General features: G+C 43.5%; 2 protein-coding genes across 2 annotated transcripts in view; one reads left to right on the top strand and one right to left on the bottom strand.

Moving 5' to 3' along the window:
• Positions 1–562: 562 nt before the first annotated feature.
• Tsacc (TSSK6 activating co-chaperone) lies at positions 563–11,607 on the bottom strand. Its single transcript, XM_013030708.1, has 4 exons — positions 11,591–11,607; positions 9,699–9,757; positions 3,627–3,749; positions 563–883 (listed from the first exon to the last, which is right to left on the bottom strand). Exons 2-4 carry the CDS (start codon positions 9,733–9,735, stop codon positions 669–671), a joined length of 375 nt encoding a protein of 124 aa, XP_012886162.1. The 5' UTR covers positions 9,736–9,757; positions 11,591–11,607; the 3' UTR covers positions 563–668.
• A 291-nt stretch (positions 11,608–11,898) lies between these two features.
• The window catches only part of Cct3 (chaperonin containing TCP1, subunit 3 (gamma)), a 31,407-nt gene continuing 27,566 nt past the window's right edge, over positions 11,899–15,739 (top strand). Inside the window, exons 1-3 of the mRNA XM_013030516.1 lie at positions 11,899–12,054; positions 14,088–14,202; positions 14,370–14,382. Of these exons, the coding sequence (XP_012885970.1) occupies positions 12,024–12,054; positions 14,088–14,202; positions 14,370–14,382 (159 nt within the window). The 5' untranslated portion in view covers positions 11,899–12,023. The remainder of the gene's footprint in view (positions 12,055–14,087; positions 14,203–14,369; positions 14,383–15,739) is intronic.

Here is a 15,739-nt window from a genome sequence, read left to right on the forward strand (position 1 = left end):
ACTCTGAACCTGGGCACTGTCCTGAGCTTTTGTGCTCTTTCCTTAGTAACATCCAATGTTATCTTTTAACCTCCATCCCTCTTCAGTTTTGTAATTAAGTATCTATCTTTACCACCTCATTAGGCAGTAAATAACCCCCCCAACTATCTCCTAGGATATATGTATCCCCAAGTGCCTTACACAATGATTAGTACTCAATTGCCATTTTTAAATTTTTTATTGTTATTATAAAGGCGATGTATAGAGGGGTTACAGTTATATGCATTAGGTAAAGAGTACATTTCTTTTTGGACAATGTCACCCCTTCCCTTGCTCTCTCCCAGTTTTTCCCTCCTATCCCCAACCACAAGTTGTGTAGTTCATTTTCAGCATAGTCAATTAACATTTATTTTGAACTTGTGAATTAATCATTTGTAGAATATTTGTGTCTAGGGCCTCAGAGAGCATAGCTCAATGGTAGAGCATAATACTTAGCATAAAAGCCCTGGGTTCAACTCTCAAAATATATAAACACACCCTTATACACAGAGACACATACACAGAGAAAGAGAGAGAGAGAAAGAGAAAGAGAGAGAGAGAGAGAGAAGAATGCAGACATAAATTCTACCAGAGGCTTTTGGAAAGAGAGAGGGAAAAAACATGCACAGTACATTTTTTCCGCAATTCATTTATGGAATTGGGGCGGGTGATTTTAACAGCTGTTTAGGAGCTAAGGCTGGGACAGATGAGTCCTTGCCTTCCTTCCCAGGAATTTGTTGTGACACAGATGCTTGTAAGTTTTCCAAAATGGTCATCTGTTGTTCAGCAAGCTGAGTCTGAAGCTGGAGGTTGACATACATACAGTCTAGGAGTCCTAGGCATTCCTTGGGTTTAGCCTCAACTCCTGAAAGTAGAATAATAAATGTACAAAGGGACAAAAAGGAAAGAAATTTTTGGGAGAGCTCTGATAAGGTTCTCTATCTAATCTTCATGGGCACAATACAAATCACACTTTTGCTCAGCTGTCACCTTCTCAATGAAGCTTACCTGGCTATATTCTGGTTTTTGTTTGTTTTATGATTTTTTTTTTCTTGTCAGTCATGGGGTTTGAATTCTAGGCCTGAGCACTGTCCCTGAGCTCTTCAGCTCAAGGCGAGCACTCTACTACTTGAGCCATAGCACCACTTCCGATTTTCTGGTGGTTAATTGGAGATAAGAGTCTCACAAACTTTCCTGCCCAGGCTGGCTTTGAACCATGATCCTCAGATCTCAGCCTCCTGAGTAGCTAGGATTACAGACATGAGCCTCTGGCGCCCGACTGTTTTATGATTTTTTTAAATTAGCAGACATTATTTGTAAAAGAATTGGAGCTTCAGGCAGGCACCGGGGTTCATGCCTGTAATCCTACCTACTCAGGAGGCTGAGATGTGAGGATCACCATTCAAAGCCAACCAGGGCAGGAAAGTCCATGAGATTCTTATCTACAATAAACCACCAGAAAACTGGAAGTGTTGCTGTGGCTGAAGTGGTAGAGCACTTGCCTTGGGCTGAAGAGCTCAGGGGCAGCGCCCAGGCCCAGAGTTCAAGCCCCAGGACTGACAAAAAAAAAAAAAGAGGGGCTGGGAAGTTGGCTCAGTGGTAGAGCGCTTGCCTTGCATGCATGAGGCCCTGGGTTCGATTCCTCAGCACCACATAAGCAAAAAGAAAAAAGCCAGAAGTGGCACTGTGACTCAAGTGGTAGAGTGCTAGCCTTGAGCTGAAGAGCTGAGGGACAGCATCCAGGCCCAGAGTTCAGGCCCCACGACTGGACCCAAAAAAAGAAAAAAGGAATTGAAGCTTCACTATGACATTTTCTTTTTTCTTTTTCTTTTTTTTTTTTTTGTCGGTTGTGGGGCTTGAACTCTGGACCTGGGCACTGTCCCTCAGCTCTTCAGCTCAAGGCTAGCGCTCTACCACTTGAGCTACACTTCCGGTTTTCTGGTGGTTTATTGGAGATAGGAGTCTCACAGTCTCTCCTGCCTGGGCTGGCTTTGAACCGCGATTCTCAGATCTCAGCCTCCTGAGTAGCTAGGATTACAGGCGTGAGCCACCAGCGCCCAGCTTCACTATGACATTTTCATACGTGAGTATAGTTCATCCCAATCAAACTAGCCTCTTCTATCACTCTTCCTTATTCTAAAGCAATTCAACCCAGGCTTCATTGTTCTATTTTCATATATACAGGTAAACTACTTCCACCAATTCATTCTCATTCACTCTCTCTGTCTTCCCTCTTTCTGCTGGTGCCCTTCCCCCAAAAGAGCCTGTTTTCCTTTCTTTTTTTTTTTTTCCAGAAACCAAAGGGTTTCTGTTTTATCTATTTATTTTTATTTTTATTACTTTTTTTGGTCATTCGTGGGGCCTGAACTCTGGGCCTGGGTGCTGTCCCTCAGCTATTCAACTCAAGGGGAGAGCTCTACCACTTGAGCCACAACACCACTTCCAGCTTTTTCTACTTACGTGGTGCTGAGGATTCGAACCCAGGGCTCATGTATGCAAGGCAAGCACTCTACCACTGAGCCACTTCCCAGCTCCAGGGTTTCTGTTTTAATTTGAAACCAGTCACTGGAACACATTCCCCTTTCCTTAAGGATTTATTTTTCCCATAATATTCCTGGCCATATTGTAATTACTTAATCTTTGTCTAGGTCCCTCTTCTACTACATAAAGCTCCAGGAAGGCAAGGACATTGTATGATTTGTCTATTGCTGTGTCCTCAGCATCAAGAACACCTGCACATCATAAGTATTCATCCAGTGTTGATGGGTGAAAAAACAGGGAATGAGGCCTGATTTTCCTTCTTTTTCTGTCAGTCATGGGGCTTGAACTCAGGACTTAGGAGCTAGCCCTGAGTTTTTTTGCTCAAGGCTAGTGTTTTACCACTTTGAGCCACAGTGCCACTTTTTTGGTTTTCTGGTGGTTAACTGGAAATAAGAGTCTCACAGACTTGCCTTCCCAGGCTGGTATTGAGTTGTGATTCTGAGATCTCAGCCTCCTGACTAGCTAGGATTATTGGTGTAAGCCACCAGCACTCAGCTTTAACTTTCCTTCTAAGAGCTCAGACACCTCAGCCTCCTTCTCATACCTGACATGGTACCTCATTAGCAGTGAACTGAAGAGTACAGCAGCATGTGTTTTCAACTACAATAATGCAGTTAACTTTTGCAATTATAGGTCTGCATACTTCTTTGGTCTTGACTTCTTCTGAGGTCCTTAAAACCAACAGTTATGAGTGCCTAAGGCTGGGCTCCCCATAGATATTTCAAATATGCTCTGCCTTCCCCAGGGGGAGGATGAATAATAGTAGGTCAAAGAAACCAATATTGAGCTGCTAGTTAACCATTTTCTTCCCTGGCCTCTTTTAACTAACATGACTAGCAAGCATTGAGATTTTCTAACAAAGAAATGACACAATTTGGTAGAACTGGGATGAAAATAAAATCAACTGAATAATCAACAAATTACAATGAAGTGGAAACAAGCAATTATGAAAACTCCAGGTGAGCCTGCACACACAGTTGGCACTAGCTGGGAAAAGGTTAGCCAACCTCCTCCATGAAACTTCTTCTCCCTGCTGAGTCTACTGGCAAACCTCCCTACATCTTTACCTGAGGGTAGCTTTGTTGTCTGGAGGTTCAGAAAAGTGGCTGGTAGAGAAGTTGCTTGAACATCAATGAGACTGGGAGAAAGTTTTGCTCGACAAAGAGGCACATTATTATTTTCTTCATTGGCTAGAACAAAATCAGATGTTATACTAAATCAAAGCTTATTCCAGCAAGAGATGTCTTTCTTTTTTCCCTTTCCTGCTGCTTCTTTTTTCTCTCCTCTCCCCCAAATCCAGATAGGGTCTTGTTATATAGTCCAAGATGGCTTCCAACTTGTGATCCTCCCATGCTAGCCTCCTGAATGGTATGATCACAAGATTACAAGCATGTTATTCTGGCCAATAGATTTTCAATTGAACCCAAGGACTCAAATATGCTAGGTACATGCTCTACCATTTGAGCCATGCCTCCACCCCTTTTGTTTGTACTTTGAGATAAAGTCTAGTTACTTTGTCCTGGCTGACTTCAAACTTCAGACCCTCCCATCTAGGCCTTCTGAATAGCTGGAATTACAGCTGTGAACCACCCCTTAGGTACTGAGGTTTGAACTCAGAGAACTTTGGAACTTAGGGCATTGAACTTGCTAGGCAGACACTTTACTATTTGGGCATTGCCATGCTTTACTTATTTTTCAGACAGGATCTCAGATTATGCCCCCAAGACTTGCCTCAGACTTCCCATCTATATCTCTTGTGTAGTTTGAGATTAAAGATGTGACCACCACACCTGGTTTAGTGCTTGACATGGATCTTGCTAACTTTTTACATGGACTGGCCTCAAACCATGAGCCTCCTAAATCCCTGCCTCCTGAATGTTTGGGATTACAGACATGAGCTACTATGTTTGTCCTTCTCCATTTTTGAGCTAGGGTTTCACTGTGTAGCCCAAGCTGGCCTCAAATTCGTGATCCTCCTGCTTCAGCTTCCTGAGTCCTGGAATGACAGGTGTGTGCCACTATACCAATTAGGACAGCTTTTCAAATTAAGATGAAACTAGCTGATAGGTCATACCCTAAATATCTTACATATCAGAAAGATATAGAGAAAAGAAAAAGAAAAAAGTGGGATTAAAGAAAACCAAGCAAGAAACAGGTGCCAGTGGCTCACACCTGTAATCCTAGCTACTTACTCATGGGGCTGAGATCTGAGGATTGTGGTTTGAAGCCAGCCAGGGCAGAAAAATCTCTGAGAGACTCTTATCTCCAATTAACTACTCAAAAACCGGAAGTGGTGCTGTAGCTCAAGGGGTAGAGCACTAGCATTGAGCACAGAGAGGCTCAGGGACAGAGCCTAGCCCCTGAGTTGAAGTCCCATGACCAACAATAAAAAGAAAACCAAGCAAGAGTGGGATAAGCTTAAGATCTAATTTACTTACATTCATCCTGTTAGCTTAGTTATACAGACATTTTAAAATCCTTATTGTTATATACTACATATTCATTAATGTACTAGATGCAAGTGCATACACATCATGGTTTCTAGGTGCTTGTTTTCTACTTAGGGAGATCCTGTGTGGGGAAAAAATGGCCTCTGATCTTTAGTTTTACTGAGCATACTTTTTGCGCGTGTGTGTGTGTGTGCTGTACTGGAGCTTGCACTTAGAACCTGGGTACTATCTCTTACCTTTTTCCATTAAGGTTGACACTCTACCATTTGAGCCACAGCTCCACTCTAGGCTTTTTGCTGGCTAACTAGAGGTACACATCTCATAGACTTTACTGCCTGGGCTGGCTTCAAACCATGATCCTCAGATCTCAGCCTCCTGAATTGCTGAGATTACAGGCCTGAGCCACTTATACCCAGCCTTAGTATGCAATTAAATGCAAAAATAAATGTTTCAAAAAGAAAAGAGATTAATATGAATCAGAGAAGACTCAGTACAAGTGGAGGACATTTATTATTGTACCTAAAAAAAATTGGGGCCTGGGGCTGGGAAGGTGGCTCAGTGGTAGAGCGCTTGCCTTGCCCTTTGAGACAAGGTCTTGCTATGTTGAGACAGCCTCAAACTTTGGATCTTCCTGCCTCAACCTCCCAAATACTAAAACTGCAGGTATGCTCCCATACCTGGCTTGGGATGAATGGAAAGGAAATTTCAAGTGGGAGAAGAAAGGATATCATGAACAAAGGCAAAGAAAAGAATATGGCTGGATTGTCAAGGAGTCATGGAAACTGGGTAGGATCAGAAGGAGAGACTAGGAGAGAGACTGAAAAGAATGATGCTTTTATAGCAGCAAATCTGTGGTGTAGACTCTCTTGTAAGAGACTGTGAGCCCTATCATGGACATATTACTTTTTTCTACTGAGCAATCCTTCCTCAGACGCAGGCCAGACTGGGACTGCACTTAAGCCCTTCTCCCCAACAAGAATAGGCATGTGAGCCAACAGAAGCTAATACTGGCATCTTGATCCTCTAAGGCAGCTGTGACAAGCAACTGGTATGTACATGAGGTAGAGTGGTTCACAGTAATACCCTGACATCAACATACAGACCCTGTATCAAAGCTTTCCTTTCTTCTGATTTGCTATCCTGGGAAGATGAAAAGCTGAGCCAAATGAAAGCTATTGTGGTCAGCATGCCATGAGAAATGTATAAAAGCAAGATGAGCACCAGCCTTGAGAGGAAAAAGCCAAGTAAGAGAACTAATTCCTAAGTTCAATCCCCAGTATTGGCACAAAGAAAGAGGCAGAGGAAAGACAGAGAGAAAGAGAGAGAAAGGAAGAGAGATACCAACAAGCATGGAACCCCCAGTTCTAATGCCCTAGTTTTTGCAGCCCTTCCTCCTATTATGTGAGCTACCACGTGTCCCTCCCAATTGCAGAAGTCCCTAAATTATTCTTTTTATGCAAGTTTAAGTTAAGCTGCTATTATAGTACCATAATCATATTTTAGATATATGAAATTTTGAAGAGAGAGTAGAAAATCCAAATAGAAATAAGATATGGAACTAAGATTAGATGAAAGGCAAAATATCCAGGCCAGCCATAAAAAGATGAAGCAGCTATAAAAATAAATTAGTGGGGAGAGACAAGGAGATGGGGGCATATACATACAGGGAAGCAAAGTGAGCAAATACATTGTCTTCAATGTACAAGAAAATCATTTTTATTAAATAAATAAAATAAATTCGCTCTCCATGGCAAAATTTTAAAAAAGAGAAAGAAAACTGGATAATTGAGTAATTCTTCCTCAGGAGTCAGAGATGAAAGGAAAAGGAAGTGGTAAAGTAGGTGGAAGAATAATGCATGGAAAAATAGAACCGTTGGGACTTGGAAACAATGAAAGTACTTGTGTCACTGGGGAGTCAATAACTTAGATCACCAAGGAAGAAAAAGACCAATAAAAAACAGAACTAGGGTGCTAGGTGCTGGTGCCAGGTTCCAGTGGCTCATACCTACTACTCCTAGATACTCATACCTACTTATACCTAGCTACTCAGGAAGCTGAGATCTGAGGATCAAGGTTCAAAGCCAGTCTGGGCAGGAAAGTCCATGAGACTCTTTTCTCCAATTAACCACCAGTGGTGCTGTGGCTCAAGTGGTAAAACACTAGTCTTGAGCTAAAAAGCTCAGGGACAGCATCAAGGCCCAGAGTTTAAGCCCCCTGTCCGTCCAAAAAAAAAAAAAAAAAAACAGGACTAGGGTGCTGCTCAGTGATGGAGCACTTGCATAACATGTACAAGGCCCTGGGTTCAACAGCACTTAAAAAAGAGAAAAGGGGGAATAAAACAGAAATCATTCAATCATATCATCTCATATAAGAGATAGCTAAGTGCCTAAAAATGTATCAGGATAACACAGTAGGCTATCGATGTGATTGATACTTTCCTAGAACAATTTTGCATTGTAGAGAGTAATTAAGTGATAAAGCATGCACATTATTCTACCCATAAGTGCTGTGAGAGCTCCTCAGAGACCATGGAGTTAGGGAATTTGTCCTAAGAAGTATCTCAACTAGGATCTGAAGGATAAAAAGGGGTCTCATCATGAAAAAACATTCTTGGGGCAGAGGTGTGACAAGCAGATTATATGAAGAATGTCTTATATATGAAAATTTTCATTTATTCAAAGTGTCCCAGAAGAAATAGGATTGTAAAAGAAATATGTGCTCACACTAAGTGATAGGTGCTTTCTGTTGGTGAATCACTGAATCTATGAAAATGGAAATGTGTTAAAGAATAAGATCAGGGAGCAACACAAGGAGACAAAACAAAAAAAAAAACAGTAAAGGTGCTTTATATACATACAGTCTTTGATATATATACATATATATATATATCATATATATATCTTTAACCACTTGAGCCACAGCACTACTTTGTTTTCTGGTGGTTTACTGGAGATAACAGACACAGACTTTCCTACCTGGCCTGGCTTTGAACCTTGATCCTTAGATCTCAGCCTCCTGAGTAGATAAGATTACAGGCATGAGCCACTGGCACCTGACATTTGATATATTTTTTACCATGACCCTAGGATGTATTTATTTTTTACAATGACCCAATGAAATAGGTAATATTATCAACATTTTATTTTATTTAGTTTTGCCAGTTCTGAGGCAGGAACTCAGGGCCTAGGAACTGTCCACTTTAGTCACAGTGCTACTTCTGGCTTTTTCTGATTATGTGATACTGAGGAATCAAACCCAGGGCCTCATGCATGCTAGGAAAGCACTCTACCACTAAGCCACATTCCCAGCCCCATTATGAACATCTTATTGAGAAAACTTAAGTTGAAAGTTAGCTCAGGACTGGACAACTAGCATGTGGCAGTGCTGGAATTAATCTTGGGCCTGGAGACTCCACAGCCATGCCTTTACCACTTCTGTAATTGTAAAAAGAGCTAGTTAACTTAAATGTCCCAGCTAAGGCATAGTAGTCAGTCTCACAGATTAAAAAAAATCTACCACCCACAGTTAAGTGGATAGATTCAGGATTCATATACTTCCCTGACCACCAGTGGGTTTTTCCCATTCAAACTGAGGACCTGTTTGCTTTATTTAGTGAGATCCCTGCAATACAAAGTCTTGTTCTAAGTATTAAGAAGCCTAACAGAAAGGAAGAATACATTAATTCAATAATGACTAAGCATCTATTTATCAGGTCCAGTTCTTGGTATAGGAAATACAGTAATGATCCTTTTAGTGAGGAATACACAAAACACAAGTACTTCTTTTTTTTCTTTTTTGGCTGGTTATAGGACTTGAACTCTGGGCCTGGGAGCTCTTCAGCTCAAGGCTGGTGCTCTACCACTTGCACTACAGTGCCACTTCTGGTTTTCTGGTGGTTTATTGGAGATAAGAGTCTCACAGACTTTCCTGCCCAGGCTGGCTTTGATCGTGATCCTCAGATCTCAGCCTCCTGAGTACCTAGGATTACTACAGACATGAGCTACTGATGCTGGGCAAAAGTACTTTCCAATTAAACAGTTAACAGGAGATTAAAAAAACAAACAAACAATGACAAGCCTGGTGTCAGTGGCTCACACCTGTAATCCTAGCTACTCAGGAGGCTGAGATCTGAAGATTGCCATCTAAAGCCAGCCCAGACAGGAGTGAAACCCTTTTTTGTTATTATTATTGTTGTTAGTTATGGGGCTTGAACTTAGGGCCTCAACCTGGACGTTGACCCTGAGCTTCTTTGCTTAAGGCTAGTGATCTACCACTTGGAGCTACACTGCCACTTCCAGTCTTCTAGTGGTTAACTGGAGATAAGAATCTCACGGTGACTTTTCAGCCTTGACTGGCTTTGATCCTTAGATCTCAGCCTCCTGAATAGCTAGGATTACAGGCATGAGCCAGTGGCACCCGGCTTCCAGGAAACTCTTATCTCCAATTAACCACCCACAAAACTGGAAGTGGCACTGTGGCTTGAAGTGGTAGAGGGCTAGCCTTGAGCAAAAAGAGCTCAGGGACAGTCTCCAGGCCCTGAGTTCAAGCTTCACGACCCTCCCTCCCTCACTCTCCCTCCTCCCCCCAAAAAAACAAAGAAAAAGACACACATAAAACTAGTATCCCCAAATGCAGGGCAATTAGACCTCTGGCTTTGATGGGGAGGGAAGTAGGGCCTCCAACACACACCTTTTCTGTTAGTGGGATGACTAGTGTGCTGCTCCATCGAACACCAAAAGGTGTGGTGCCTGGGAAAGAATCATAGCATCACATAATCAAATAACCCAAGCTTATTTTTACCACTGCCAATTCCATAAATTATCTCAGGCAGATCCAACTGAGCTATTCCAATTTGGGGAGGAAGAAATGTTAAGGAGTATTCTGTTCCATGGCAAATGTGGCTTATTGAATTGCTCATTCTCTCACATTCCTTTTGCTGGAAGTCGTTACTATTATTGCTTCCTTTTCCTCTGTACAAAACAGACAAAATCCAAACCTTAAGAGTATCTTACTAACTGGTCGCAGGTGGCTCACGCCTATAATCCTAGCTACTCTGGAGGCAGAGATCTGAGGATTGCAGTTGGAAGCTAACCTGGGCAGGAAAGTCAGTGAGACTTTTATCTCCAATAAGCTACTCAATAAGCCAGAGCGGGGAGGGGGGTCTTACAAAGCCTGGCTCTGGTGGCTCATGCTTGTAATCCAAGCTACTCAAGAGGGTGAGATCTGAGAGGATCCAGTTCAAAGCCAGCCCAGGCAGGAAAATTCATGAGATTCTTATCTCCAATTAACCACTATAAAACCAGAAGTGGAGCTATAGCTCAAAGTGGTAGAGAGCTAAAGTGGTAGAGCACAAAAGCTCAAGGGCACGGCTAGTAAGGTGGCTCAGTGGTAGAGCGCTTGCGTTGCATGCATGAGGCCCTGGATTCCTCAGCACCACATAAGCAGAAAAAGAAAAAAAAAAAAAGCTGGAAGTGGCGCTGTGGCTCAAATGGTACAGTGCTAGCCTTGAGCTGAAGAGCTGAGGGACAGCACCCAGGCCCAGAGTTCAGGCCCCACGACTAGACCAAAAAAAAAAAAGCTCAAGGGCAATGCCCAGGCCCTGAATTCAAGCCCCACAACTGAAGAAGAAGAAAAAAAAGCCTCATAACTTGCCTGTAATCCTAGTTACTCAGGAAGCAGAGATTTCCAATTAACTAGCAAAAGTAATTAAATTTTAAAAAATTCGGAGTGGAGGTGTGGCCCAAGTAGTAAAGCACCAGCCAAGAGGATGAGACCCTGAGTTTCAATCCCCAGTACCCGCGGTACACACACACACAAGAAAAGGAAAAAGAGTCTCTTACAAACAGGTAATTAGCTTCCATATTCTCTGATTTTTTTTAATAGTCCTGGGGTTTGACCACTGTCCCTCAGCCTCTCTGTGTTCAAGGGTAGCGCTCTTCCACTTGAGCCACAGAGCGACTTCTGGTCTGTTCTGCTTATGTGGTACTGAGGAATTGAACCCAGAGCTTCATGCATGCTAGTAATGCACTCTACCACTAGGCCACATTCCCAGTCCCTCTGATTGTTTTTTTTTTTGCAGTGTTACCCTTTTTTCCTATTCATTGTGGTAATGAATATTTGTCTCCCCCAAGTTCTTTAACGGACTTGGGGAGAATAAGGGCGGGAGAGGGGTAACTGGATGTGGGAAAAGAATTATCTCAAAGCACTACTTTGAGAAAAAATGTGTAGATGTGGTCACTCGAGGAACACGTAACTCAACACGCAACTCCAACACCGCTCACAGTCTAAGAAAGGGTTTGCCTAAGAAGGGCAAAAATCCACACACAACACCGAATGAGAGGCGACAAACCACAACTCCCAGCGTGCCTAGGGAAAAGGATCGTCGCCGCCCAACCCGGCTCCACGGGACAACACTTCACCCTGCTTCCAACCGGCCAGGTCTTCCTTCAACTGCCATTTCAGTCCCGTCCCTGTCTATTCCTCCCCGTTGCTATGGCTGGGATAAAACAGTAGAAACTGTCATGCCGCTCTCGACCTTCACGGATCAACAGAAGCCAACGAACAACTTCCAGTTTCCTGACCTTAACTGCGGCGTTGATCCAAAGCCTTAGCCCCAATACCCGCCCAATAGTTGATACGCATGCGCATCACATGATGGCTAACGGCTTCAGTCTCTGCGCTTGCGCTGACGTTCACTCTGCACGCGGCCGGGAGCGGCCACCCCATTGCGCAAGCGCCTGTGCCTTCTCATTTCCATCATCGTGCTTTCTCTATCTAGCTTGCACTGCTGTTCTCGCGTTGGAGGCGGAGCTAATACGTCTATTGGTCTGTTTTAGTGTCAGTCAACAAAGTGAGTAAGGTGATTGGTGGCAACTCGAAGAGTAGCGGGTTAAGGTGTCAACTCTGAGGAGGCAGCGTTTTCTGTGCTTCTCCCTGGTTCTCTCTCTTTCTCTCTCTCCAGAAGGTTCTGCGGGTTCTCCCGGGTCTGAGTACCCGGCTTTGCATCGCGCCGCCATGATGGGCCACCGTCCCGTTCTCGTACTCAGTAAGTTTTAGGGGAACAGGGAAGGGACTCTTTTTCTTTCTCCTCCTCTTTCCACACTTTAGAGTGTTGCCCCAGTCCGTCCCGCCATGACCTGGCCAACGAAGCCTTTCAGTTACCCTCTCGTTTTTGGAAGTCCTTCCGCCTTCTTTTTTCTTTAGCTATGTTCGCCTCACTGTGCAAACTGACTTTCCCCTGGCCGAGTCTCTGGTCTTTCCACGTGCTTGTCTCGGGAAGCTCTTTCCCTCCGCGGCCACCCCTTCCACGCCCCTGCAGCCGCTGAGTGAATAATGGGTCTTAAAGTTAGGCCTACCTTTACATCCTCGTCTCAACCCATTACTAGCAGTATGACTATAGGCAAAACTGAGTGTTTTTCCGCTAGTGTTACAAGGTTAATAGTATTTCTCGTAGAATTTGTGTAGGTAGGTAAGCCGCTTAAAAAGAGGGCTCTGTCAAATTGTAAGTGGCATCTTCTGTCTTCGTTTCTTTTCTGTCTTTAACAGTCTTTCTGAAGCAATTTGTTTTCCGCACTAGTCTGGGATGTAAGCTTTCCCACTAACGAGTTGAGTTTCCCCAAATTTCTCTGATGGTTTCGTTTTCCCTTTAGAGATATCCCTCATCTCTCTGGGTAATGAGCACTACCTCCATTGTGTTTCCTTTATAACTTGTGTACTAGCCATTACCCCCTTCTTAGTATCCCTTGTATAACACAATGTTGGTCAATACTTTCTTTTAACTATGTCTGGGAAAAGATCGTTTAACCTTGGGGTGGGAGCATGTATTCTTTCTATTGGAGTATAGTTCAATGAAGACTTTTATGGCTGCCACTACCTGAAACGGGTGTTAGATTTTTGGAAATGGGGTAGGAGACTTAATGATTTAAACTGTAAGGAAATGTATAATGGGGGAAGGGTAATCATGTCAGACTACTGGCTAGTGAAAAGAGAGCTGGGGGTATATTGCATTTATAAAAGCTATTTCCAGGTGTGTATAAGTCTAGCAATTAAACTCTATAGCTAACTTTTACTGATGGATTACAAGGAGTTCTGTTGTTGTTGTTAGTTGTGGGGCCTGAACTCTGGGACTGGGCACTGTCCCTCAGCTCTTCAGCTCAAGACTAGCGCTCTACCACTTGAGCCACAGCACCACTTCTAGCTTTTTCTGCTTATGTGATGCCAAGGAATTGAACCCAGGGCCTAATGCATGCAAGGCAAGCACTCTACCACTAAGCCACCTTCCCAGCCCCCACAAGGCATTCTTAAGAGGTCCAAGCATGGGGTGACTAATAATTTGTTTTGCTAACCAGAACACTTTAGGAGAGTGTATTCTTATTCCACAGCATGCAGTTGAAATTAAGCTTTCACTAACAGCGTGATCCTCATCACTAGTCCTTTGAGACTCTAAAGATAGCTATGGATCCTTTTTCCAGAAATACACACAAAAAACTCATTTTTGAGGAGTTCACTTTCGTGCTAAGGTCCGTTCATGGGTCTCAGGTTATGGATCCCTGAATGTTTAGAGGGGAAGTGTTGGCCCAGATTTTTTTTTTTTCAGTCATGGGGCTTGAACTCTGGGCCTGGGTGCTGTCCCTCAACTCTTCAGTTCAAGGCTAGCACCCTACCACTTGAACCACAGTGCCGCTTCCAGCTTTTTCTGCTTATGTGGTGCTAAGGAATCAAACCCAGGGCCTCATGCTGCAAGGCAAGCCCTCTACCACTGAGCCACCTTCCCAGCCCCTGGTTAAGAATTTTTAAAAAACTGCATTACAGAGAGCCCCTGCTAGAAGTTTAGGAGACTTAAGAGTGTGGGAAAACTGCCAAAGGATTGTACACACAGTGGCTGGAGGGGGGCAGGAGGATCTTTTAAGTTCAAGGCCAGCCTGAGCTATGTAGAGTAACCCTGTCTCAGCAACTATTACAGGCGTCAGCCACAGTCACCCAACACCTGTGTGTTTTTATTTGCAAAAACTGAGTATTATGTAGCTTGTGTACCATGGACAAACCTTGGCTGTTGACTTATGTTTTTATCTGTTTTAGGCCAGAATACAAAGCGTGAATCTGGAAGAAAAGTTCAGTCTGGAAATATAAATGCTGCAAAGGTAGCATATCCTGCTCCCTTCTCCCACACAGTGCTGTTGTGCATGCTAAGCAAGTATTTTAACACTGAGCCACATCCATTTAGGAGGCATATCTTTTTTATGAGTATGTCTCCAGCTGTTTTCTCATATCTCTGTATCTGTTCATAGTAGTGAGTATTCTATGTGTCAAGGCTTTACAATATAGTTAGGCAGAGAAAAGGTTGACTTCTCTTATTTTAAGACAAGTGTCAGAGGTAAAGGGAAGGATACCTAAGGGAGTTAAGCCTAAGTTGGGCACTAGTGCCTCACCCTGGTAATCCTAGCTACTTAGGATGCTGACATCTTAGGATCATTGTTCAAAGCCAATGCAGGCAAAAGGGTCCATGAGATTTGGTCAGGGGGCTTGAACTCTGGGCTTGGGTGCTGTCCCTCAGTTCTTCAGCTCAAGCAAGCACTCTAACCGCTTGAGCCACAGTACCACTTCCGGTTTTCTAGTGGTTTATTGAAGATAAGAGTCTCACGGACTTTCCTTGCCTGGGCTGGCTTTGAATTTTGATCCTCAGATCTCAGCCTCCTGGGTAGCTAGAATTACAGGCTTGAGCCTTTGGCACCCAGGCCATGAGATTTTTATCTCCAGCAAAAAACTGGAATTATGTGTAGTTCTGGTGGCAGAGGGCCAGCCTTGAGTGAAAAAACCAAGCAAGATTGCGAGACCCTGAGTTCAAGCCCATGTGTTGGCACAGAGAAAAAAAAGGATTGGGTGCTGATATCACAAGTGTATAATCCTAGCTAATGAGGAGGTTCAGAGCCAGCCTGGGCAGAAAGTCCATATGATTCTTAATTAAGCACCAAAAAAAGCCAGAAATAGAGAGCTAGTTGGGGGGTGTCTTGTTTTGTTTTGTTTTTTGGTCAGTTGTGAGACTTGAACTCTAGGCCTGGGCTGTCCCTCAGCTTTTCAGCTCAAGGCTGGTGCTCTACCACATGAGCCACAGTGCCCCTTGCAGTTTTCTGGTGGTTTATTGGAGATAAAAGCCTCATGGGCTAGGCACGCCTGTAATCCTAGCTACTCAGGAGGCTGAGATCTGAGGATCACCATTCAAAGCCAGCCTGGGCTCCAATAAACAACTCAGGAAACCAGAAGTGATGCTGTGGCTCAAGTAGTTGAGAACTCACCTTGAGCTAAAGAGCTGAGGGGACAACACACAGGCCCAGAATTCAAGCCCCACGAAGGACCAAAAAAGTTTCTTATGGACTTTCCTTCCTGGGCTAGTTATGAGCAAAAAGCTTCAGGGACAGGGACAGCGCCCAGACAGTTCAAGCCCAGGACTGGCAATAAATAAAGGTATTAAGCCTAATAATCTCTTACTCAGCACAGTTTTGTTACTGTATTTTTTAAAAATATTCTATTTGTTTTTGTCCCCTGCTTGAGGGAAGAGCTACATTGATTTATATTTCTAGTGCTTACTGTAGATAAAAAGTATTCACTAAATATCTTCAATGAACTAGTAATAAAGTGGCTCAAAGTCTCACTTTGACCACAAAGTTTGGCCTGTTAAGGGAATTATCACTTTGGGAGACCCACCTTTCCTTCCTTCCTCCCTCCCTCCCTCC

The sequence above is a fragment of the Dipodomys ordii genome, unplaced genomic scaffold (assembly GCF_000151885.1).
Source record: "Dipodomys ordii isolate 6190 unplaced genomic scaffold, Dord_2.0 Scaffold131, whole genome shotgun sequence".
NCBI lineage: Eukaryota > Metazoa > Chordata > Mammalia > Rodentia > Heteromyidae > Dipodomys > Dipodomys ordii.